The 26,954-nt window shown below is 39.6% G+C and overlaps 1 protein-coding gene across 9 annotated transcripts in view; it reads left to right on the top strand.

The window, feature by feature from the left end:
* Positions 1-26,750, top strand: part of FOXP1 (forkhead box P1) — a 743,550-nt gene extending 716,800 nt beyond the window's left edge. For 8 of the 9 annotated variants that reach the window (XM_060239546.1, XM_060239545.1, XM_060239540.1 and 5 more), the window contains 3 exons: positions 1,141-1,210; positions 13,791-13,957; positions 21,406-26,750. In XM_060239546.1, the coding sequence (XP_060095529.1) occupies positions 1,141-1,210; positions 13,791-13,957; positions 21,406-21,550 (382 nt within the window). In that variant the 3' untranslated portion in view covers positions 21,551-26,750. Of the gene's footprint in view, positions 1-1,140; positions 1,211-13,790; positions 13,958-21,405 lie in introns of those variants that run through there. The other variant, XR_009555435.1, reaches the window with a different exon arrangement.
* Positions 26,751-26,954: the final 204 nt, after the last annotated feature.

Here is a 26,954-nt window from a genome sequence, read left to right as displayed (position 1 = left end):
ACTGCTTCTCTGAATGATATATTGTTCTTGCATTCTCTGTTTTTAGGCAAACTCTGTTGGAAGTACATAATCCCTGTTGTCCGTCTGCATCTGAAGTGATTCAGTCATTCGGCCACTTACAATGCAGACACAGCATAGTATGCCTGCTCTCTGTGGAATGTCATCATTCTATACAAGGTGTTAGTATTGAATCCTTACAAACAGAAGGCATGCCTGCAAGAACAGTATTTCATATAATAATAATATTTTATTTATATCCCGCCCTCCCAGCCGCAGCAGGCTCAAGGCGACTCACAACATATAATAGATACATAATTACAACATAAAACATTATATCAATACAATATATAATTCATAATAGTTGCTATTTAAAACCATTGTAATTAAAACCATCAAAAGTTAAAAAAGGTCCTTGACCACTCACATGGATTAGAAGGTGTAGAAGATATCCACTATTTTGGTGCTACATAGCCAACCACGATGGCTGCTTTGACTCTTACCAAAAAGAATTCTTTGGGGATGTAAGAGTGAAGTATGCCTCAGATTTTATCTTCAGAAGAAACAAGTGCCTCAGCTTGAGAAGTGGTTCACTGTGTGTAGCTGAGAAACCACTATTAATAAACATGAATACGATAGACTTTTTACCACTTGTATGGGAATGCAAACAGATCTTTTAAAACTGTGACAGTGTTGAAATGACCCCCCCCCCACACACACACACACACATTGATAGGAATCTAGCCTGTGGAATTGGTACCTCCAGGTACATTAGCCTTGCTCTCATTCTTTGCCCATTCCATAAGAAAGGCAAACATGATTGGCCACTGCCTTCATGGGTGGGGTCTTTAAACATTTGCCTGGCTAAGCAGCTCAGAGGGCTGCAACCCTGCCTAAACAGCCCTTCAGATATCTTTGATCGAAAGGCAGTCACTTTTTACAGTTCAGGTACAGTGAAAGTGGACTACAGTGAAGATGCTGATTAAAGTAGCTATGGAAGACTTTTTTAAAGGTTAGGGACAAAAAAGTAAGCATTCCCCCCCCCCCCAAGTGAGGGAGGAAGCCTGACCTTCTTGAAGTTCGAGAGTTGTCTCCATTTAACTTTACTCTTCTTCTTTCCCTTTGTATGTCTTCCTTGTGCAGAAGCCCTTCACTTATTAAAAACATGCAGACCAGCCACACCTACTGCTCACCTCTCAGTGCTGCTTTACAGGTAAGATTAATGAGTGTGGCAAATATGCCACATAGGCGTGTGTGTCTTCCCCAACTCGTTTCAAAATATATTAGCCTTGCTCTAATTAGATATTAAATTTTAATTCCGTTAAACTTTTTTCTTAAGTGCATAAAGCATCATGGTCCCTGGAGGCAAACACATATCAGGCTGCTTCAGCATTAGCTAGATGCTTAGCATTTTGAATATTGTGGCAAAAAAATTAAAAGTTCACTTATTAATATTTATCAGCAGTATCATAATTTCCATCCTCTTATTTCAGAATTTCACTTGAGGCAAAAATACCACAAGTGTAATTACTCTAGCACAGCTATTAATGTGCTGAATGATAGGATACTGTGTCACATGACCTTCTATTGTTCATGGCTTTAAAGGGAAAGCAGATCTCTCCCCCCACACATATACACATGCATTGTGTGGGTTTTTCTTCCCTTTTAGGGATCTTTTAGATACCTATTTTTCTGTTGTTAAATAGCTAAAACGCACAGCATAATGGGATGGAACAAAAGAGTTGTTAGTTTTTATATTCCTGGCACAAAAATGTAAATAAAATATTTCGTATTCTATGATATGGATGAGACAGCCATTTACGGATGTACAAACAGGTAAGTCACCATATGCTTTATAAACATATATAAATCATAAAAAATAAACTGCATAACAATAACATGTACTTTGTTCAAATTTCCTATACAATATTTTAATCTACTAATTTCCTTTGTCTGTTTGGTATCTCTTTACAAGAATTATGGATATAACTAACAACTGCTTCTTTGGCTGTCAGTGTCAAAGGTGGTGTCTTCACACTTCTTTTTCACTGCTTCTCAGCTACTTCAAAGGCCTGTAGTTTTGCCACATGCAGAGCACATAACCACAAAAACAATCCACCTCCAGTTGTCGTGGAAGACCAGAGAATGCCTCTTAAGTTACTTTACTTGCATGAATTAAAATGCAACATATGTACCTTGCTATTCTGTACCTCATGACAACTCCTTGCAGGAATCCATAGTATTATTCTGAATCTAACTGGACTTGAAGTTGTAGTCTTATTTAGATTATAGCATTTCTGAAAGGTTTGGCTGGACTTCCAGTTTTACTTTTATACCAAGAATCAGATTGATTAACAAGGAAATAACAACCTACATTACCCTAATTGCTTCCGTTTATGTAGTAACTTCTGAAAAGCAAATGAAAGTGTGTGTAAATGAAGCAACTGTAAATACCCTTCATTAGGATCTTATTTTCCCTAGAGTCTTGTGAAGTGCGGTTTTTAAAGCTCTGTCTGTGGAGTAGTATTAAGATTACAAGCACATTTTACATTCATAAGGCTGAAAGGCAAAAAAAAAAAGAAATGATCCAGCATTGCTTCAGCTTCTGTTAGCTATGTGACTAATTTCAATTAATATGCTTATCATACTGAACAATTCGTGTTTTAGTTCTGAAACATGTGTTGTTGTCGTCATATCCCTTCTTCCTTGTATTATATGATAACATAACAGTAATTTTTGTTCTGTTCCACTACCATCTATTTAAAATCAGGAAGTAGTAAGTGTTCAGAAATGACATGGAGGACTATTGACAAGAATGTATATTATCTAGACTAGATTTTAAACATTGTCACCATGTAATTTTAGGCTATGATAATTGAATCTAAAGTACATGTGCTCCCTTTGCCCAGCTCTCAGTTTCTGACAGGAAAAAACTAAGCCACACTTTCTTTCTCTCCCCCCCCCCCTTTTTTTTTTGCTGTCAAGGCACAGCTGACTTATGGCGACCCCCATATGGTTTTCTGGAGAGACATTCACAGGTGGTTTGATATTGCCTGCCTCTGTGTAGCAACCCAGGTATTCCTTGGTGGTCTCCCATTCAAATACTGGCCAGAGTCATCCCTACTTAGTTTCCAGGAGATGGTGAGATTGGGCTAGACTGAGCCATCCTGGTCAGGGCAAGCCACTTATCCATAGTGTTACTGGAAATGCTTGGGGCTCCTCTTTTAGATGGGGAAATTAGTAGGAACACCCCTAAGCAGAGCGTTTAATGAGCTAGGATCTTTAACCATTAATACCAAGGTCAGGTGCTTAAGAAATGACTCCACACATAAGTGCAATTTTAAAATGTTTACTTAAAATAATGTAAAAGGGTACAATCATACACACAAGCAATAAAGTACAGGCAAACAAGAACTAAGAAAATAGAGGTGAACGAAATAGAGGCTTCTTAGGTTCCTTACAGAGGTAATATGACCTGTCCAGGTGTTCTGAGGTCCATTTGAGAGCTTGAAGATGAAGGCATGCACTATCACCATGCCATGTCTGAGAGGCCCCCTTACTTAGGGTAATGGAGGGGAAACATGTGCTCAGACTGGAAAGATAGAGAAGTGAAGCTTACTCTCATGTTATAATCTTTGGAAGGGAAAAGGCCCTTCCAGAAAAGGGGCTGGCTTCTGGTGGGCAGTGATGAGTCTTTTCTGGGTACCTGATTGGGTGCTCAACTCAAGCCAATGAGCAGGGCTGACTCTGGTCAGCTGAATGGATCTCCTGGTAACCATAGATAGTCCTTACACAGTAATTACTAGAAGAATGGGTCAGGATGCAGTTGATGGGTTTAAACTGGTTTGGTTGACACCCAGGAAGTAAATCAGTATAGTAGACAAAGACCTTGAGCAGTGTGGTAGGCATTAGCATAGAAGAAAATAGAAAAGCTGAGTAGAAGTAATGGGCCTGAGGGATGGGCCATTGATCAGTAGCTGAGGATTGTTATGTGTCATATTTACTGGCAGACCCCATTGTCCTTATCATTCCGTTTGGGCGGGGGAGGGCCATGTTAAGAGGGTGCCTTAAGATGGTGACCAGAACAAGCTCTCTACTGGGTCTACTCCATTTTGGAGTATTTTCTTGGCCTGTTCCTGATCAGACTCCATTTTGTTTCCATAGCTTGGGGTCCCCTTAGCTCAAGTGGGGTACCCCTGGAGGCAGGCAGCGCCTCCTGGCCACAATAGCTTAGTCCAATAACATGTAAGGCAATTACATAACCTCTGAGCACATACAGAGATGTACCTCTTTACCTTATTAACCAAGAAACTTCTGATTTCTGTCTGGAATGAAAAAAGAGAGGGATTCTCAGTATTAGACATTTTGGCTTTCAGCTACTTAATATCAATTAAACAGTATAATCAACTATATAAAATTCTTTTTCTCTGCTGTGTAAAAAAAAAAAAAAAAAGCCCCCCACACCTAGATTTCTTAGACTTTAATATGGCTTGGCAATATCTGTAGAAGCAGAGGAAACAAGAAGCTGATGGATATGTACAAGAAAATAAGCATTTATCAATTATTGCCCATCCTTGGTTAGCTATGGCCAGCGCTGGCCCAAGGGCACATGGCGCCCCAGCCAGATGAGCCCCACTGCCCCCTCAGAGTGCTGCAACCCCCTCCCCCCGAGAACACCACACCTCCCGTCGCTTCCCCCACCCCCATGTGATCAGAGTGCACCATGCCTGGGCCCTGCCAGCTGTGGTGTGCATCTTCTGAAGGACCATTGGAGAAGGCTTGGGGAGCCAAGTCTCCTCCAGCAGTCCTTCGGAAGATAAGATGCACGCCGCAGCCAGCAGGGCCCAGGTGCAGCACACTGTGATCGCAGCGGGGGGGGGGAGGCAAAGGGAAGGGAAAGGAGGGGCAGATGGTAGCAGTGGCAATGGCAGGCAGCCAGAGGAGGCAGGCAAACTTGGTGGTTGCCTGGGGCACCAGGAGTGGGGAGCCCAATTCAGTGCCCTCACCCTCCTGCGCCCTGGCTATGGCACATTTATTTTAACTAGTGGGCAATCTTGGCTTGAAGGCCTTCTGAAAAGGCAACTTGTTTTCCTTGTGTTTTTGAGACTTTATTAAACACTTTGCAGTTCTGACAGCTGTCACTCTTCCTTCCATTGTTCTCTGCTTTCCAAAATCAGAGAAAAGTATCTTCTTCCAGGTTTATGGGACATACCCACCTTGTCTTTTTTAGGGTGAAAAATAGGAAATGTTTATATATATTGATAAATATATATATAAATGTATTATTTCACAAATAGGCAAGGTGATTATTCTCTAAATTAGTTTCATGGAAATACAAGCTCTTTTTACAACCTTACTATTGTTCCTCCATTTCCCAAAACTGTTCAGCAGGCAATGCTTCCTGTTGCAATTTCTTCTCTGGCTCATAAGGCAAGGTGAAACAGTAGTATGTTCAGGTCAGTAAAAGTGCAGTAGTAGAAAAGAAAGAAGATTTCTGATGCCTTGTTCCATTTTATATGCAAATGAATGGGCCAGTTCCTGCTATCATGTGTGATCATGTGACCGTGTTCCATTACATACATGCAGGGGGGACATGAAAAGAAAAGGTGCTTGTAAAAAGAAGCTCTCTTTCAGTTATGCTTTGTCTAAATTTGTAAACTTATCTGTAAAATTAAGAATATTTTAAAAGCAGTTCACGGTTATGTTTTGGTGTGGGGATTGTCTAAAATAAAACTCTTGAGGAAAAATCTCATTGTGCATTATTGCATTAAACAAAGTTTACACTCTGAGTCTCTTGCTCTGACTTGGATAGCCCAGGCTAGCCTGCTCATCAGATCTCAGAAGCTAAGCAGGGTCAGTCCTGGCTAGTATCTGGTGGGAGACCACCAAGGAAGTCCAGGGTTGCAGCACAGAGACAGGCAATGGCAAACGAACTCTGTCTCGTGCCTTGAAAACCCTACAGGGTCGTGGTAAGTCAGCTATGATTTGAGAACATTTTAACACACAAGTCCATTGATCTCAGTGGGCTTAGATGGGTGTAGTTCTGCTGAGGATTGCACTTTAAATCACAGCCTTGGAAGTTAAAAATCAGTTTAAATTACTATTACTGATCTTCATCACGGAATGTAGCACAGTGAAAGTCCCCTTTCGCTGCCCATCTTAACGGCTTCTCTAAAGAATTTGGTCCATTTGTCCCACCGGTAGTTTGGTGCTTTTCCTGGTCTGACTGTACCAGAAATAAATTACTTTACTGCAATTACTTTACTTACAAGTTATCTCTGCGGTGGGAAGTGCGTTTCCCACTTCATTGAAATTATTTTGCTGCATCTTAAATTTAAAAAAAAGATAAATATAATCCTCTTCATTAGAGCAGCTTTTTTGATTGTACTGGATAGAGATAGCGACTGTGCTTCAGGGAGGTCAGCCTGATAGAGTACAAATGAAGGATGCAGTTCTTCATCCCCCAGTGACAGCTATGTTGAATCTGTATCCACAAGTTGTATTGCAACAAATGAAGAGTCAAAATATATTGGTGTTCAGAAGGAGCAAGAGAAGAACTAATTTGCAAACATTTCCTTCTACTGCATGAGTTTTACAACACACACCCATGCTGTGGTTGTTCCCCACACAATCATTGTCATAATTTTTTTCCTTAGGTAGACTGAAGTCCAGAATAGCCAAAGTCTATGGTTTTCATGGGAACATACGGATACAAGAAAAGTGCTGCTGTATCAGACTAGGAGTTCATCTAGTCCAGTATCTTGTCTCACACAGCAGCCAACTGGTAGCCCTGGAGGACCAACAAACAGCATAGCACCAAGGCGTCCCCCTGATGTTGCCTTCTGGCACTGGCTTGTGGGGGTTTACTGCCTCTTTAGGTTCCATTGAGTCAACCTGGCTAGTAGTCCCTGATGGTCCTCTTCCACATGAATCTATCTAATCCTCTTTTAAAGCCAAAGCATCCATGTGAAATGTGTGACCCTGGTTTTAGGTTTATATCTGGGAAAGACATTATTTAAATATTCCATGCTATTTCTTCCCATTGTTTTAGCTTTTTTGTTTGTTTCATTGTGCTTTCTTCCTATGCAATAAATAGGAAGCTGCAGAGAGGTTTTCTGAGTGTCTTTCTAGATTGTATAATATTGTGGAAAAGATCATATAAGTGGGGTGGGGCTCACTGGTTACCACGTTCTTGTTTCTCTGTTTGCATAAAAGTCCTATCATACAGCTGTCTAAATTGAAATGCTGGGAAGTGTGACTCTTGTTCCTGTAAGTGACATCATCAATATATCTAATACTCAACATGGCCCCATATATGGTTACTTAAAACCAGGTGTTGAAGTGATGGTTGGATAAAACCGATCTTTCTGTAGATCTGAGAAAAGTCCCAGGTTTGCAGAAAAATATAATTAAAAAAATATTGATGGATTAAACACTCCCAAATAATACATATAGCACCTGTAGATTTAAGAAACAAATGTTCTTATTGGCCATTTCTAGGAAACCACATAGAGTTGCCAGCCTTCCACCCTTGATTTCTATCAATAAGAGGAAGGGGGGGCAGGGCCTTTTCCAGGAATGTTTTGGCCTTTGAGGGAGAACTTACGTTATGTGGCCAGGCCAGCCAGCTACCATTGGGTAACTTATATCACCTGATTTGCATGATTCACTGAGGCCCAGCTATTTGCTCCTGTTCAATATCAGCCACCCTATGAAAGCCAGCATGCTATAATGGTTAGAATTTTGGACAAATGTCTTAAGGACCTAGTTTCAAATCCCCGGTCTGCCACGGAAGCTTTCTGGATGACCTTGGACCAGTTGTACATTCTCTGCCTAGCCTACCTCACAAGGTTGTTGTCAGGGTCAAATGAGGGAAAGAGAATACTGTAAGCTGCATAGGGTACTGATTGTGGATAAAGGCAGAGTATAAATGAAGAAAATAATAGACGTAGCTGAAGGGGGGCAGATAAAAGGTTGGTTGATGGATCCTTGGGAAGGAGAAACTGAAATCTGGAATGAAAAGGATATGGGGGTTGCCAGGAGGAGGAAAAATGGAAATAGTATGGGGGGGAGGATACAAGGGAAAGTGAGTGCCCCCCACGAGTCCTTGTGGGTTCCTCACTTGTCTACACTAATTTTCCATGTGGTATAGATTGCCACTGCACAGCGGTCACAAACTAGTACCTATATTATTGGTGTCTTACTGCTTTTCCCTCCCACCAAATCAATCATCTTTAAGTACTTTTAACACTCTTCTAAGTGTACTGAAGTCACTGAAAGGTTTTCTCATCCTCCTGATCTGCTTTCCTTTAAATCCCACAACAAATATGGTGAATGCCAGCTCTGAAAGACTGCCCTATTTTTCACACACCCCTTTTTTTTTTGTTCTTTCTTTTGTCTGGTGAACTTTTCTGTACAATACTGCAATACACTTTCCTGTGATTTCTCAGAAGCACAACATTGCAAATGGCTTTGGCAGCCATTCCTACTGCGACAGGGCTGCCATCCATACCTTGGATAGGGAGAGGAAATTTCACTGCAGGGTTGGGGCTGGATCCTGACACTGACTTTTAGTTGGTGTTTAGAAGGCAGGTTTGTCAAGATGATTAAGATCTGATCTTTATCATAAATGCAAACAACTCTTTCTGGTGTACTGGGACTTGAACCTGGCAGACTTTCATTCTTATCCCACTCTTATCCCAGTTACTTACTTTCAGCCACATGCCTTGAAGTTGTGGGAATGAAATTGACTTGCCTTGCAGGACTGTCATAAGAATGAATGAAATGAAGATTGTAAAGAACCTGGCACAATACATGTGCTATGTTAAAAAAAAATAGAAGAAGAAGCCACTTAATCTCAATTATGCAAGCACAAGGAAATGATTTACCAGTTTATTGCCTTCCTCTAAAGAGCAGCCTTTTGGACCCAGTTCTTGTGTTATTTATCCTGCATGTGTCTGCTTTGAACATGTATATTTCTGAGAACTAGTAGTTACCACTTCAGACAGAGCTTGCAAAGCAGAATTTGGGATTGGATATAAGATTTCTGCCAGTTCCCCATTCCTGCTTCTGACCCCTGATTTGCTCTCGTACCACTTCAGAGGGTCCCCCTGTCTCCCAGGAATAGCTTTTTAGGGAGATCAGTGAGCTGCAGCAGGAGGAGAGAAAGCAAGAGAGTTCTACTACATTGGTAGGAGTGCTTTCTGTTAGCACTCTGGATCTTGTATCTGTTGAGCTATGGGTACAATGAGTGCTATTTTGATACCTGAAAAGGTGCCCATGGGGAAACAAGATCACCTGGTCTTGCTGCACCTTGCAGCATTTTTAAATGGCTAAATTCTTCTCTAAAATGACACAGGCAGCCACTGGTTAGACCTGTAGCTCCTGTAACATCTGGTTCGACCCTATAACATTGTCAGGTGACTAAAAAGAATGAAATTTTAGTTAGGGAATAAATGAAAAGCTCTACCAAAGCCCTGTTTCTCTATTGGAATTAGTGAGGGTTAGTGCAAGCTCTGTGTAATTAAATGCAAATTATGTCAAAGCAGGTTTTGCAAATGAAAATAGGAACATAAAAATTAATGTTGTCAAGATCTGGTTTCTCTAAAATATCAGAGCTGTAAATGGTGACGCCAAAGTATAAAAGTTGCTATGAATGAACAAACTGAACATCTGCCAGTTGCCCTGAACCAAAAACCTTCTTGCATTAACTCACAATTAACCTTGTATATGTTATTTACCCCACATGTATGTTCCCACAAATGCTGGCTCCTCTACTGTCTATGAGAACGAATGTGAAGAGACTCAGAATGCAATTAATAGAGAATGGTTCAGAGTTCTATATAGAAGGTACCTGAAGCATCAAACAGTTTGGTTAAAACTAGTCCTATTTCTTTAAGTCTTCCAAATGCATTAGACAAAACCTCACAGTCATATTCTAAAGATCCTGATTCATGCCTCAGATAATGTTATTTATTTAACATGCTTATTCTCAGTTTCTCCGGGGGAGGGGGGAGGAACATAAGAGAAGCCATGTTGGATCAGGCCAATGGCCCATCCAGTCCAACACTCTGTATCACACAGTGGCCAATACACACACACACACATTGTGCCTAATAGCCACTGATGGACCTCTGCTCCATATTTTTATCCAATCCCCTCTTGAAGCTGGCTATGCTTGTAGCCGCCACCACCTCCTATGGCAGTGAATTCCACATGTTAATCACCCTTTGGGAGAAGAAGTACTTCCTTTTATCCGTTTTAACCTGACTGCTCAGCAATTTTATCGAATGCCCACGAGTTCTTGTATTGTGAGAAAGGGAGAAAAGGACTTCTTTCTCTGCTTTCTCCATCCCATGCATAATCTTGTAAACCTCTATCATGTCACCCCACAGTCGACGTTTCTCCAAGCTAAAGAGCCCCAAGCGGTTTAACCTTTCTTCATAGGGAAAGTGTTCCAAACCTTTAATCATTCTAGTTGCCCTTTTCTGGACTTTTTCCTATGCTACAATATCCTTTTTGAGGTGCGGTGACCAGAATTGCACACAGTACTCCAAATGAGACCGCACCATAGATTTATACAGGGGCATTATGATACTGCCTGTGTGGCTTCCCTTCCCCTACCTTCTTGACTGTGGTCTATGGAGTCTTCTAGCCCTCATCCATCCTCCTGACACGGAGCCTTTTAAGTGTTTAGATTGATGTTTGCTACTATTTTGGATGCATTTCTTCCCACTCCATATATGATCCATTTCCAATATTGCTGAGAATGAGTTAGGGCTGCTGGTTTTGAAATATCATTTGGTTAAGATAGTTCTGCTTCCCTTTTTTATTGCATCTTTTTTTAAAAAATTATTGTATGCTTATGTATTTATGTGCTGTCAAGTTGCAACCAACTTATGGTGACACCCCCCCCCCACACACACACACACAAAGGGGCTTTTAGGGCAAGTGAAAAGCAGAGGTAGTTTACTATTGCCTGACTGCATAGCAACCCTGGACTTCTTGTGGGGGGTCTCCCATCCAAATACTGACCCTGCTTAGCTTTCGAGATCTGACAAGATCAAACTATACCATGACATATAACTTTCAACAAAAACATTTTGTTCATGATATAAAGAAGAAGAGATTTACTAGGGCTAATTCTATAGGACGTACAGTCTCTTAGCATGAGTCCAGCTTCATAATATCATTGTTCTTCTCAGAACTCTATAAGTCACATTAAGGCATGAAATACCTTCACTTTTTTTGATTAAATCTTCCTTTTGAGAGCTCTTGTTTGGCAGAGATAGGTGCCACATAATTAAGGTTTTTTTCAGACTACATCCGCCTTTTGTGTTTTTGCATGTTGTGCCACTTCTCATTATTGCGTTATCAGCAGGATCAGTTCAGACTTCCCATGCATGGTTCCATCTGTTCTGGGTTGTTTGGGGGGGGGGAGGGGGTGCATTTTCTTATATATATATATATATGCATTGGACCATTAGAGCATTTCAGCAGCCTGTTCACTCTGCCTTTTTTACGTGAGTAGCCCATTTACACTTGTGCAAAGTGCAGTAGCTGAAGCACAAAAGAATTTATTTGCACCATAGACTTTGGTATTGCAGGGCAAACAAATGCTCCCCTACTAAGTCAGGGAATGGGCAGACTCCTCCAACAGAGGTGTGATGTATGTGCTTGTCTGCAGAATTAAGTAGCAAAAAACATTGTCTGAGATGACTGCTCTTCTCAGGGGGGATGGTGTCTACTGGGAGGGGACTAAAAACCAAGCTTCACAAGGGGGAGGTGTCTCCTTCCTGAGTCCTGATGAAAGTGTCTGGATTGAGGGATGCCACAGGAATAATTTCTCTTGTTTGGGGGATTTAATTCTAAATTTGTCATCGCAAAACATATGCTGTACCTTTAAATGTACTTCAGACATCTATTAAAAGTAGCACAACACAGAGTGTGTGTGTGTGCAGTGGATACTCCTTCAAGGACTCAACAACTCTGAGAGAGGAGGAGGGAGAGACACACACACTTGCAAGACAGATCAGAGGAAGCTGCCCCAATCTTGGGGAAAAGTTTCACCATTGAGATGCAGATTTTTTAAAAAAACATCCTCACCAGCTTGCCCTTTCAAGGTGGGTTTTGGCAGGCTGGTGGGATGTGCCAAAAGTCACCAATGTGAAATAACTTAGATTGCAGAGCAGAGGCTTTGTTGAGAATATGTTTCACTTTCCCCAAAAAAAGTGTGGGTGAAACCAGCTTAATTAGGAATTGGGGGCAGGGAATGGGGAAGATATGAGAAGGTGCTGGAATGTTTATGAAGTTGTGTGAACACTAGGGGAAAAATACGTTCACGGAAGTCGATTTTTATGGCAGTGTGAAAGACCACTAAGTAAACTAATGTGTACTAACCACTCTCCAGAATTTCTTTGCTTTGGTACATTTCCACCACATATTTACAAAGCTTTGAGGGTGATCACAAAGCCAACAATGAATATAAGTTCCTTTATATATTCTAGAAAGTATAGCTGTTGTGTGATTCCAGGTATAATCTTTTAAGGGTATTCTGCCTTATATTAAAATTATAACTATATAAAACATACCCATAGACATTAAGACAAATCATACTATTCAATTAATAACTTGCCTTTTTTTCCATAGCTCTTAGGTGACTTGTTTTTATTTTACTTTCTTTGGGGAACTTTGAAGATTTTGGAGTTTTGGGACACTGTTGGGTTCCCCTGAAAATCTGTGGGTTTTGCCATAGAGTTTTGGGGAAATCCTAGACCATAACAGTGTACTGCAATGTTTCCGTCCCCCTTTTCCCTCAGCCACCCTGTTGAGCAATGGCAGGGAATCACGACCAAAGTGGGGCAACCTGGCCACCCTAGCTACAAGCAAGGCAAAAATGCATCTGGGTTCCACTGGGCAATCTGACCTTCTGACCATAAATTTGTACATACGAATCTTTGTGTGAAGATATCCTTATGCTCTAACCCAAGTGAGGGGACTACAAATAAATAAAGCCGGTGGGTGGGTAAATCCATTCCTTACACCACATGAAGGCTCATGTTTATCCATTTTGCCCCTGAATTCCAGAACACATCCCCCTTTTTTTTAAAGAGGGGAGCTTTGAGAGGAAGAATAGACCCTTTCCCACTTTATGTGGTAAGCCACTGCACACAGTTACTGCTTCATGTCCACTAATATTAAAAGCCCCAAGTAAATTATATAATAACGTTACTAATACAGTTTAGCCAGCCTTTTCTTAAAACCCTTTAAATCCTTCAGCCTCACAGTGTGAGGAACATCCTCAATGTAGCAAATTCTTATAAACATTTGAAGCTGAGTAAGGATGAGGTATGATGAGAAGGCCGTTTTCAGTGACATCTTTATGGCAACAGTAATGTATGCACTGGCCCTTAAGCCCAGGCCTACTTGGTTAAAATCTAACAGTACTGTCCACTGGTGTGGTGCAAAGATCAAAATAAATTAATGTGCCTTGCACACTGAGAAGGTGGTCCAGGACATCACACACATCCACCATGCAGTCCCTTTTGGCTTCCCATGATTTACTTTCTCCCCTGAGGTGTGGTTTTCTTTGGTAGCGTAAAAGTAAAACTTCTGTGAGAAAACACAGCTGACTGAAATCTTAGCCACATTGTAGCCAGTGGTGAAAGTGATGATGTGGATTTTTTATCCATTATATTTAATACAAACAATGAGAGTACCTTGGAACTAGTTTGTGGCACATGCGTGAATGTCTGTTGCTATAGCTCCTCATGTCTTGTTCCTTGACTCGACAGGCTTCAATGGCTGAGAACAGTATACCTCTGTACACTACTGCTTCCATGGGAAACCCCACTCTGGGCAGTTTAGCCAGTGCTATGAAGGAAGAGCTTAACGGTGCAATGGAGCATGCGAACAGTAATGGGAGTGACAGCAGTCCAGGACGTTCTCCTATGCAAGCAATGTAAGTAAAGAGGAAAGTAGCCATTGGTTTAAATTTTGCTCTTCTGTCTCCCCTCAGCCCACCTGCAAAAGTTTAATTGTTAGACTCAGTGCTGAATGGTCATTCTGAAGCTCAACATTTCAGAAATCTTTCTGTTAACAGAAGTAGTGCCAGCTTTCAAATTTCAAAAAGAAACCAGTAAACGCCAGTCAGTTCAATCTGCTTGACCTATAAAATGACTAACTTCCTTCCCATTTAATTCCAAGACCTTAGCGCTACACAAACCGTAGTGAGCAAGTACATTTCTTTGTCAAAAATAATCTTTCCATTGTTGTTGTTTTTTAAAGTTACTATTTAAATCCTCACATACATTGGATAATCTGTCAGTGGCTTTTGGCCTATGATGGCTAAAATACAACCTGTTCATTCAAAGGCACCCAGCCTCTCTTTGAGCTGAAGTCAAACCACACACAGGATGGCCCTCAAAATACTGTGTTGTTTATGGACTTCCAGAGGTATACAATCGGCCACTGTTGGAAACTGGAGGACTTAGAATAACAATACAGTACATTTATTGTGGTAATGGCAAGAGTATAATGTAACCCAAGTACAGTGGGTTAGGCTCAGGCAGTTTTTCAGCTGGTCAAAAAGGAACAATCGTGGTCTCCTTTTGACCCCTCCCCCAAAATGCTATTTTGGGTGTCACAGGACCTCTGTGGATAAAATTAATATGAGATGAGGGCTGTGGTGAGGAGAGAGATTGGCAGGATTGAATGAAAACCTAGCTGGATCCAACCTATTACTTTGTTAGGTGTCTTCAAGTTTAGATGCATATCTCCAAACTTGTGCCTAGCTGTTTGGTCCATATAGGTTTGTTTCTACAAGAATGCTGACATTTATATAAGACACAATTCTGTGTTGGTTATCTACTTCCACATGTTCAATGGAAACTTTCAGATGTATGGAATGAGTATCCCATATGTGGCACAAGGAGAGTGTGGTGATGCCATTAATTCATTGTCGTGCCCGAGGGCCAGAAATTACAATACTAGTTAACTGTCATTTCAAAGAAAAGCAGGGGCCTGACCCATTTTTATTCAAAACCCTTCCCTGCATTTTGAGAGGTACTATGAATGACTGAGGGAAGCTGTATCTTAAAGCGTGACCATTAAATTATTGGTCCTATTGCCAAAAGATCACATAGCCAATTAATAAACTGGTTGAAAGAATTAATTTGTAGCCCTTCTACTTCAAAGCAGTATGAATAAGGCATTGACAAAAGTAGGTCTAAATCAAAAGGTAGGAAAACATTAACCTAACGCCACCCTAATAATTAGTTGTGACGGTAATTAGCATTTAATGCTTTAAAAAAAGTTTCCCACCTGCATAATATGTTGAGCAGGGGGTAGAGGAGAAAGAAAATCTGAGGCTCTTTAAAACTTTGATATTTCAGCATTTTAAATCAGTGCACGTTGTGCTTTGAAAAAAATCTTTAAAGATGGCAACATTCGTTTTTAATTAATAATTTGAACATTGTCTTTTGCCATTTACTTCAAACCATTTGAATGTGTTTAGTTTTTACAGGGATTGTTTGTGCAGTATTAATTAGCATTCCCAAAGTAGAACGACATGACACACTTTTAGCGCTGTTTCAATGGATTCCACTTGAGGCAATTTTTAGTCACAAATACGTTTGTGCTTTTCCATGACAATGTTAAGGGTTTGATAGTTTTTTATATTGGAGAAGTTGCTGGGATGTGAAATTTTTCAGGTGGAAGGCATCTGGTTTTTGTGTCACTAAAGTTCTTTAATGATGCACATAGGGAGTCCTTGAAGCTTTCTTTTTTAAGATTATTAGAATTATTGAAAAGAACAAACCAATAGCTAGAGCTTTATAGTGAGGGAGTGTTATTGTACTTTGTGCATGTGGGAGGATATAGGGCTGCCAGATCCTCATTATATTAAACCCTATTTGGACAGGGCATGATGATGTCATGGGTGGGGTTTGGTAACATCTCATTGAATAGTTTTATTAACAGTAACACTTCCATACCTCACTGGGTATGTGCTACTTGTATATATTTGTAATTCATGTAGGTTTGAATGTAAAGGCTATATAGCAGCCTAAAAAAATAGACATGACAACGCTAATTATATGCTACATGTAAAATGCAGGTGTTAGTTTTTACGCAAATTATGATTTCTCATCTTTCAATTTGCATGTGCAGCACCACAAGTGGCCATACATAGAAGTCTTACAGTGTAGATACATGACGTCTTCTATCAGCTATCCACAGAAAAGTGATTTGTTTATTATCGTATTATGAGCTCTTTGTTGATTTAATTAGTGTATCTACATCCTTCTCTCAAGAGATGTTTACTGTGGGATAGGATTCAAAATTGTGTTGGGAGAACTTGGGCTAAGTGGATAGGGAGATAGGAAGCAGCTGGTCTGGAGAAGTAACAGACTGAAACAATAAAAATTCAAATCAAGCATACAGTAATAGTATACAGCATTAGAATGTCCATATTAAGAGCCAAATAACCCAAGGATCCATATACACACACAAATCCAAGTAGGCAGCCGTGTTGGTCTGAAGTAGTAGAACAAAATAGGAGTTGATTGCACCTTTAAGACCAACCTAGTTTTATTCAGAGCGTGAATAAATATGAATAAAATAAAATATGAATAAAACTAAGTTGATCTTAAAGTTGATATACACACACAGACATGCAATATGCAAATATTCCATTCAAGAAAGGAGATAAGAGGACAATGAAGTGAAGTGTAGAAGACGAGGTAGAGGTGGTCATAACAGCCAATGTATGCAAATCTAGGCAGGGGTCTGAATGTCCAGGTAGAAAATAACCCCAAAAGATAGTTCTAGGAAGAAATATTATCTGTGTAAAGTCACGACATATGGATATTAAAGCTACCTCACAAACATGGATTATTTGGAGCAGGTTAAAAGTATACTTTGGGAATAGGTTCTGGCTCCAGTTATAGGGTCAGCAACTTGCAATAAAAATAGCCTTGAGAACTGAGGCCAGGACATAGTGAGCTAACAGGTATACCCCTGGATTGGGAAAAGGTGAGAATGAAGCAGATCTGATAATCTTTCCAAACAAACAAAAGGGGAGGCCTCTGGACAAAGGGAAATGTGTTAGAGAAGTCCTGCTTCCATTATTGAATAGCTGCTTCAGCTGGCAAGCAAAATAGTTCTAATTACATTACTGGAACAGTTTGTCTTGTTTACAGGGAAATTTAGTTCTATCTGAGGCTTCAGTGCTAAGAAGACTATGCACTAAATTTGCCCTGTGCACTAAATTCACTCTGAGTTAATTATTGAGAAATCCTGATAAATATCAATCAGGTAAAGGACTTGGGTTGATTTCTTTCAGGTGTTGCTGTTGTTTTTCTTGAGTGTGGGAAAACTGAAGTTTGGTCCTAGCTTTTGGCCATTGGGAAAGTTAATATCCAATTTTTACTCTGTTTTGGCCCTTGTAGCTGAGCTGTTCCCATGTCCTTAGGATGAAGGACAAGAGCCACAAGTCAATAAAAGGGAGGCTTGATGGCAACATTAGGAATTTCTTTTAAACCAGTGCTTTCAGTATCCACTAGAAAACACACTATTGGGAATTCTGTTTTGTTAGAGAACTTATAATGTTAGCTAGATGAAACAATATACCAGCTTTCAGTTCAAGCTACTAGTGCTATAAAAGGTAGTTGTCTGTGCACTCAGATTTCCATTTTGCACCTTTTTACAGGGATATGTTTCTTTTCCTTTGCAAAATACACTACCAAGCCATAAACTAAATTGTTTTTAATGGTGCTGGTATATTGGAATAGATCAAGCCTTAAACTTTATCGCAAACTTGTTAACACAACAACTAAGCAAATATAACACTCCAGCAGAAATCTTAATGCCATCCGTACATTGCATTTTATGATGTATTGAAATGCCTCTGCTCCCCCCCCCCATTCTTTTGAAACATGAGGAACTAGTTGCATAATTGCAGCTGGAGGACATAACACTTTCATTCGGACATGCTTGAAAGGTAGCCACCAAGCAAATGGTTGGGTGCTGTGTGAGCCACAGTAGCATTAAACAAGTTAGCTTTATTAAACGCTTCTCTCTTCCTGGAGTGGACAAAAGGATTAGTCAGATGTGAAAAGAAGGAACCTGCAGTCATTGAAGTTATTTATAGTTAACCCTTTCTGGAATGTTTTGAAAAAGCATTCACAGCAAAAGGGAATGGTGGGAAATTCTGAGACCAAGTAAGAAAAAGGAAAGCATTTTTGAATTCTAGTTCCAGTCTTTGGTGATTACTTTGTATCCTTTTTTTCATTTCCAACTGTTAAGAAGATTCTTTCTTTTATACTGGAATTCAAAGCAGTGTACACGGTATAAAAGAATCTACCCCCTGACTCTGAAACATTCCTAACAGTGCCATCCTAAGCATAGTTATACCCGTCACTGAAAACAGTGGCCTTAGAAGGGTCTACCTCTGATTATGATTGAACTGTTCGAAACTACTTGAGCAGTATGTGAATTGACACATCTTTATTTTTACATCTCTCATTAATGACCAGATACCAAAGAGGACCGTGATAGTTTGCAGCTTGCATACGTTAGGCAAACTCTGTGTACCAAAGTGTGTACTTCAAGGCCTCATTTTTGACAGGAGCTCACAGGAGTGGAGCTCCAGAACCTCCAAATATTATTGTGCTCTATCTTTCTCCCTTCACAAAAAACCCCCAAAAACCCTTGCTTCTGGGTCCCATTATTCAAAGCCCCTGTGTGAATTTTGCTGAACTCTAAGATTTGACAAACTTTCTAATATTTCTCCCCACAAAAAATGGGAAAATAACCAAAACATATAAAGCAGACAGATGGAAATCTTCATAATGCCACTGTGGCCACATAGGAGAAAGTAATTTTAAAAGTATCATAGGAGTGAGTTATAATGACAGTTATAATTCAAGAAGTATTTTAAGGTAGATGCTGAGCTGATATCATTTAGTACACTTTCCGGTGATGTCAGGGGTGTGTGGCATAAGCAAATGAGTTATGCAAATGAGTAGTGCTAATGAGCTCCGCCACCTCTTTTTCTACAAAATGATTGCTGACTTAAATCAATATAAAACAAAGAGCACTTATATGAAACTTCTGTATATTGAATTAGATCACTGGACCACTTAAGCCAGTATGGTCAACTCTTGCTGGCTTGCCTTTCTAAGTTCTCAGGAAACACACACTTCTCCCAGCACTTTTACTGAAGATGCCAGAAGCTAAACCAGGGCCTGATTCTACTGGTGTGCTGTGGGTCCCTCCCTGTAAATTCTCAGTGTATCTAAAACAATATACTGCATATACATTTATGGCATATATAATGATGAATATTAATAAAGTTTGTCGTGGAAGAGAGTTAAAGTAATTAGGCATACAGAAGAAATTCAAATCGTTGAACATTTGGTAGTTGCTATTTATTTACAGTGCTGCTTCAGCATCATTCAATGCATGCCAGAATGCAGTCTTTGGAGCAGAGGCTGCAAAGAGATTTGGGTGGGAGGGGGTGGTGTCCTCTTATACTACCTCCACATCTAGACCCCATTCAGGATGTGATGCAAGAAGGTATTAATAACTGAGCATGATGAGTGATTTGAAAACCTTGTAGCTGGAGTCTTACGTGGTTTTTATTTTAGTATCTGATGGTTCATTCGCGTGAATTCACATCCATTTTCTCCACTCAGATTATTTTCTGTGGCAATATACCATGCCTTTGGCAGAGCTTGCCCATGTAGCATATTGCCATGTCTTGGCATCCTTTGCTTTGAAAGCACCCTCACATCAGCTCTATCAATGGAGCACAAGCAGCTTGTGTCTGCATACCCAGAACATTATTTTATAGAGTTCTTGATTGCTTAGTTACACCACTGCTGGTTGGCTTTGCCCTCCATATAAATTGTAATGCTAATCATTGTAACAATGGCTTCCTTCCGGTCCACAGGCGAAGTAGTATTTACTATAAATATAAAACCACTTAGGTGAAAGTTCAGACACTGGATACTTATATCCTGGGTCGGTCTTTCTTTCTTTCTTTCTTTCTTTCTTTCTTTCTTTCTTTCTTTCTTTCTTTCTTTCTTTCTTTCTTTCTTTCTTTCTTTCTTTCTTTCTTTCTTTCTTTCTTTCTTTCCTTCTTTCTTTCCTTCTTTCCTTCTTTCCTTCTTTCTTTCTTTCTTTCTTTCTTTCTTTCTTTCTTTCTTTCTTTCTTTCTTTCTTTCTTTCTTTCTTTCTTTCTTTCTTTCTTTCTTTCTTTCTTTCTTTCTTTCTTTCTTTCTTTCTTTCTTTCCATATCAAAAGCTACCAAATAACAACAAAGGGAAAGGAAGGGTAATTTGTGTTTGTAAAGGGGATGGTTGTGAATATGATTTACGGACAACATTTTTCAATTGTTATCATGCCCATTTTGTATCATCAACCCTTGTTCCCCCGTGGGTTATTCACGTGCTCTTCTATAATGAGAAATTTGGCAGATCTCATCTCTTTAGTGCATCCTTAGTGCCCACCACGAGCTGAGGATCATGTTCTGCCTTGTTTACAGCTGACAGTGTTATTATTCTCATTAGGACTCTGCTTTCTTATCATATTGTTGTGTTGAGCGAGCCTTTTCCTCTCCGTTTGTGTTTCCTGGCAGGGCTTTTCTTCTCTTATTGACAGTTTGTAAAAATATGCATTAATTTGGAGTTTAAAGCATGTATCATGGTGTCTCTTTGCTGTGTTTGCTTGAAGTTGATTAATGATAGAACCTCACTTGGGGTCGTCCTCTGGAGACTTGCCTCACAGGTTCTGCATGTTAACTAGAGAAGCAGAACACACAGCAACCGATGATTAGCCCAGCCTCCAGAAGCTCAGCAGGCTGATAAACCACTGTTTTTGCTTTACAGATGCTTATTTCATTTATTTATCTGAAGATTGTATTAATCAAGCTAATATGTCACTTGAGAGCATTTTCTCTAAACCTTATGAAAAAACCACAGAGAAGCAAGGACGGTTTTTTTTTTTTTCCACTGAAGCTCTGTTCTTCTATTCATGTGGGGTTTTCTTTTTTCCTTTTGCAGCTAAGCTAGGATCCACTGTGTGGAAAAATACAGGGGGAGGGAAGTTTTCACAAGCCTTGTAATTGTCTCTCCTTGTGTTATGATTGATTGTATTGGTGGCAAATATCTTCCTCATTAGTTAAAGAAATTGTCTTTCCCGGATTTTCATAACACCTTGAAAAATTAAACCCTACTTTCTCCCAAAAAGGACCAACTGGTTTTTTATGATCCCAAACTTAGTAAATGTTTTTGTTATAATGAAGCTGAATGTTCTCCAAATTGTTTGTTGCTCTTTCCTACCCATAGGCTTTAAAGAGTGGAGTTAGCAAGCCAGCCCATACTTCTTTTTCGTTTGTGTTTTTCACAGGCACCCTGTGCATGTTAAAGAAGAACCATTAGATCCAGATGAAAATGAAGGACCACTATCCCTAGTGACCACAGCCAATCACAGTCCAGAGTGTGATCACGACAGAGATTATGAAGACGAAAATGTAAACGAGGACATAGAATGAGTATGTCTGTGGTCGGGATCCTGTGAATGAAGATTGTGGGGAGGGAGGAAAAAAACACATACTTCAAAATTAGCTGTGAATTCTCTCCCCTTTATTGTACAGTCTGGAGGATACTCTTGGTCCATTTTGACAGCTATAAAATATGTTAACTCTTAGTGCCATCAAGTATCCCATTTGGGAGTATTTTTGATTTTTCTACTTTTTGTTGAGAAAAAAAAAAAGGAATTTGTACTCTGTGCATTGGATGGACTTGTTTGGTACTTGGGATTCCCTCTCACAGTCAACATCAGTGTTGTAAATTTATTCAACTGATTCGCTTACCTACTATTTGGCAGCAGACTTTGGACTGTGGTTCTTCCAATTTGGGACACTGAAGACATCAAGCTGAGCATGTACACATAAACTGCAGATCAAGCCTTTGCCCAGATTTTAAGGATTCCAATGGACAACATATTTGCACAGTATCGCATGTTGATTATCACTGCCTTTACTTTTGGGTTTGTTTTTGTTTTGCTTCCATTTGGGATGGGGAAGTAAGTCTGTGTGTGTGTGCGTGTGTGCACATATGTATGTGCACATGTGAGTATGTATACAGAATAGGGGTTAAAAGAAAATTCTCCCCAACTTTTTAGTGTATAGCTTTGATTCCCCTCCTCCCCCACTTCTCCTACACCATTTTAAGTTCTGACCTCAGGCCTCAGGAGGGCCAGGGCCTTTTGAGGCTTAATGTTTTCTGTACTTTTGTGATGAATGTTTATTAGGTGTTTTTATTATACAAAGCTGAATGTCCTTTGAACTGTTTGTAGCTCTTTTTTCTGCCATTCATTCCCATTTCCTTCAGATGGCATCACATTTTCTTTGGCTTTGGAAAGCATTCCATTTGGGGCTATGTCCCTCCCCTTTTAGGAAAAAAGAAAGTTCTCGTGTCGCTGCTCTAATCCATGTGCAAAGTTATTTCCCAACAGAAAGCAAGGCAGTACTGCAAGAGTGAGAATGAAAGGCAAACCAGCAGAGAAATTGTGTAGGATGTGGAGCAATTTTATTCCACAAAGCAGTATATGTTGTCGTCGTCATTTTGGAGGTTGTTTTTATTTTGCAGCAATTGGTTATTAGCAAACATTACAAAATGGAACAGCACAAAAAACCCCAAAAAACACCGTGAACATGCAGTCCCAATAGAGTTTATTTTGTCGGTAATAAATTGTGCAACATCAGGTTATTCCCTTCATATTGTGAGTTTCTGGGCAATCAGACACATCTAGGGTATCTAAAATGACCATATTGCATACCTAGACATGTATTATGGTTCGCACTTGCAAATAGGGACTGTAGAGCAGCATTGTGTATGGTGTTTGGTTTTTTAAACCAAGTTAAACAGTTCAAGGACTGCTAAGTAGCATCCATTTCTTTTGGCTATTCATTAGATTTCAGGTGGAAACTTGTTGGGAAGTCAAGAATGCTCACTAGTCATAAAGTGTTAATAATTTTAACTGGGCAAATTCTGTTAATGCAGTTAAGATCCTTATGCAATAGCACACCAACCAGTATGGAGGGGGGAGGGAATGAACAATCAGAAACCTGTGAGTAAATTGGCACTGAGGCTTCTGTTGCAAGGGAACAGTGTTCTTCAGAGCAAATGCATGCCGACAACTGCTGTTAAAGCATCAGTACCCTTTAATCACTGGACACGAATCACTTCTTGTCCTCCAACCACTTCTCTGTAGCTCACTTATTTATGTTGGACTATAGTGTTTTTTTTTAATTTCAAAAGCCTTTCAGATCTTAATTTATACTCTGCTTTGTACCCTCCCCACCCCCTAAAACTACCAAAGAATATTACACAAAGGTAAATTATGTTCTCTGTTATATGCTTTATCTTATGAAGCCAAATATCCTCTTATTGTTGATCAAAGGAGGTGAAAGAATTTAGAAACAAATGACAAGATATGGGCTATGGCTAACCTGAGAAGGAAAAACTGCTCAATTATTAGGGTATAATTTAGAAGACCAAGTAGATGGCTGAACCAAAGTTGTGTTTTTTATTTGCGTTCCTTTTATCGTGACCAAATGAATTACTGCAATGAGAGAGCTTTTGAGGCTAAAGTTAGGGGACAGTATTAAGAGGAGGGAGCATCCAAAGGCAGCTTTCCATCTTGAAGGGAAGAGGGGGAAAAAAGGATAGTCTGTTTTCCCCCCAGAAAAATTAGAGTATCTGAGAAAGGTGAGGAGACAGTTCCATAATCTATGGGGAACTTCCCGTAACTAACACTGGGCCATCTAAGAATATCTAATGAAATTATTTTAATCCCTTTTATTTGGTTGTTGGCCTTTACTAATCCAATTTACTTTTGTTAAAAGCCACTACCAGGACAATGTATTTTTAAAATTTGTTTATGCACACAAGATTTTAGCATGATGGTGACTGTTGTTGTTCTCCCTCTTTGGTTAGCATCTTTCACGTGGGATAACACCCTTGTCCCCTTTGTAAGCTTTGATACCACTTGAGTCAGTGGGAGTGTTGCCAGCAACTTCCGACTGGATGCAGATTGTGTTTTTTTGCTGACAGTTAAATATTTAAAGTCTTAACACTTTTTCCTTTGTTCCTTTCCCAACTTTTTTTTTTCCATTTAGAGAAGGGCAGTCTGTAGTCACTTCAAACGTTATCGAAACAAGCCTTATTCAGGCAGCTCCATGACGTGCAGGAGGTAGCCAGATGGGATCACAAGGAGGTATCCCCTGTGCTTCAAAACTGAGTGGTTTTGCTGGTTAGCTTGGTATTCAAAAGGGGATAAAAATCTGGTAGATTAGTTCATTCTCCGCATGTGTAGCTAGACATGAGTAAAGATAACAGCATGAGAAACTGTTAGTACGCATACCTCAGTTCAAACTGTTAGGGAATGAGTAAATAAAAAAAAATTAAAAATACATTTCACTCAGTTGCACTTAGTTGTATGTCTTGCATGCATAGTCTAAAGACTGTAGCAAAATAATAAAAAAGAAAAGGAAATTAAAAAATTAGACTTACCATACCATGCAGGTATCACTACCCTGCAGAAGAACCAAGAGAAAAAAAAAATCTCAGGCTTTACATCAAGCAAATGCTATTTTTTACAAATTTCTGATTCTGTGTCCCTTTGGATATATTAAAAAAATTGCTCTTATAGGTTGGGGTTTATTATGTTGTACATATATAGCCCAAATGTGTCTCTGTGATCCTTTTGTCTTTTTGGCGGGTGGGAGATGAGGGTGGGGTGGCAGGGAAAGGTTGGAGGGGAAAGTCCTTTTTTAAAAAAGTCATTCCTCAAAAGGAATAAATGCATACCTGTTTGTCAAACCACCTTTTGCTTTCTGTGCAACTGCTTTATATTAACTATTCTTTTAAAATGCTTTTGGGGGAAATCCTACTGTATGTAATGGAACTGCAGAATATGCTGCACATGTATTTTATTTAGCTATCCTTGCTTTAAGAGTATTGGATGACATTTGCTGACACGTTGTTCTCTGGATGCTTTGTTTTGGTTCTGCTAAGGTTCCCCCTCCTCCATCTTTTTGGCTTCTAAAATGTAACATAGTTGACAGATGATTCCCCCCCCCCCCTTATGGATCGAATGATTTTTGTACAGGTTTTTGTTGTTACTTTATGCTGTTCTTGTTTTTTTTAAAAAAAAAATACTTTCCTCTTTCTCCACCTCCTTCTGTTATCCTACCACTGCCTATTTCTGGCTCTCTTAAAGAAAAAGAAAAAAAGTTGTTTCAAAAATGTTTTCTCCTGCTGCAGTAAATACTTTGCATGATGAATTCCAAGGTCACACTTTCAAAGTTTATCAGTGAAGTAGTGATTAATAATGAGAGTGTCAAAATTATTGAACTTTTGTATAAAAAATACTTTACAAGGTGCCAAGATGTAAAGACAATTTGTTACATTTTTTTTTCTTTTTTCTTAAAGGAAAGCATACATTATGAAAGTAGTACCATGTATCAGGTAAACTGTTGTCAGGAATGAGAGTCAAAGCCTATCCCCCCCCCCCCCGCACATATGCTCTCTGTCTCTGCCCCACACTCTGTCACAAAAACATACACAGCTTTACAAACCTAGTGGAGCCCACTTCCTTTCCCAGATAAATAAGTGAATGGATCAAGCCAGCACAGTTCAGATACCTAAAATGTACTGGATTTCTTCATCAGAAGTAGGAAGAAAGATAAAGTTGAGGCCTGTGTTGGGGGGAGGGCGCTTTTTATTCTCCCTTTGGAGAATCCAACCATAGTACCCATAACTAGATAGCAAGATAGGACTCCGTGAATGGAGAAGCAGAGCCCCATGTGCTTCAGTGGCACATCTCCCCCCTCTCTAAAAAAGATAATATCCCATATGCAGCCCTTAAGGAATGGATGTGATGGCTACCCCTAACAACTGTGTGGAAGAAATCCACACATACCTGTGTTCCCTTTTCTGTATCAGGCCAGCACAATTCAGATACATAAAACATACAGGATTTCTTCATCAGAAGTAGGAAGAAAGAGAAAGTTGAGGCCTGTGTTAAAAGGGGGGGGGGTGCTTTTTATTCTCCCATAGGAGAATCCAACCGTAGTACCCATAACTAGATATCAAAATAGGAGAAGTAAATGATGAGGAAGGGGAGGGGAGGGGTATTATTCTACAAATAATGCAGATCATTAGATATTTTATATATAAATATATAAAAGTTCTAAAAAACCAATTTTTAATTATTGTAGTTTTCAGAATGCTGATGAGCTACATTCCTTATAGCATGGAGAATGTGTGTTAAACTCTTTTGAAAAGCCTTTGATACTTTTTGGTTAATGTATTTGGACAGAGTTTTTAGATGTTGCAGAAATAATTTCTCATTCTTGTCCTGGAGAGTTAGCATTTGCAGATCTGTTCTCCATCTTGAACTAGTCCAGAGTAGGTCACAGAATTATCTTCTTTCCATAAGCCTTGATGAAAATGGTACAGTCCAGACTGTTAGCATGGTGCTTCATGTGTATGTGCTGCCAAGTTTTTTTTTAATCTTTTTTTTTAGGCATACAAGAAACTCATTCCTTAAATCAACTGTAATTCCATCATTCCATGTCTGTTGATGCAGACAATAAAATGTTGTGTAGTCAGTAATTATTACTGACATTATAGCATTCTCTAATGCAATAAAAGTGCTGGTTGTTCACACTGGTGATACATGTTCCCATGTGCAAAGTGTTTTGCTTTCCCTACATGTTGGCTAACTCTGAAGTCCACCATACTGATCTTACACATGAAAGTTCACATGAGTAGGTGTCTTCCAGACATGGATAGCCTAAACTAAAAGTTGAACCAATGTTGCATGCTTTTTGATGAAGGACATGTATTTTTTGCTTGTAGAGGTAGGTCAAGCGAATGGTATGCAAG

This window comes from Heteronotia binoei, chromosome 5 (genome assembly GCF_032191835.1).
Source record: "Heteronotia binoei isolate CCM8104 ecotype False Entrance Well chromosome 5, APGP_CSIRO_Hbin_v1, whole genome shotgun sequence".
Classification (NCBI taxonomy): Eukaryota; Metazoa; Chordata; class Lepidosauria; order Squamata; family Gekkonidae; genus Heteronotia; species Heteronotia binoei.
Note: the sequence above shows the minus strand (reverse complement) of the source record. Positions and strands in the feature narration are given on the sequence as shown.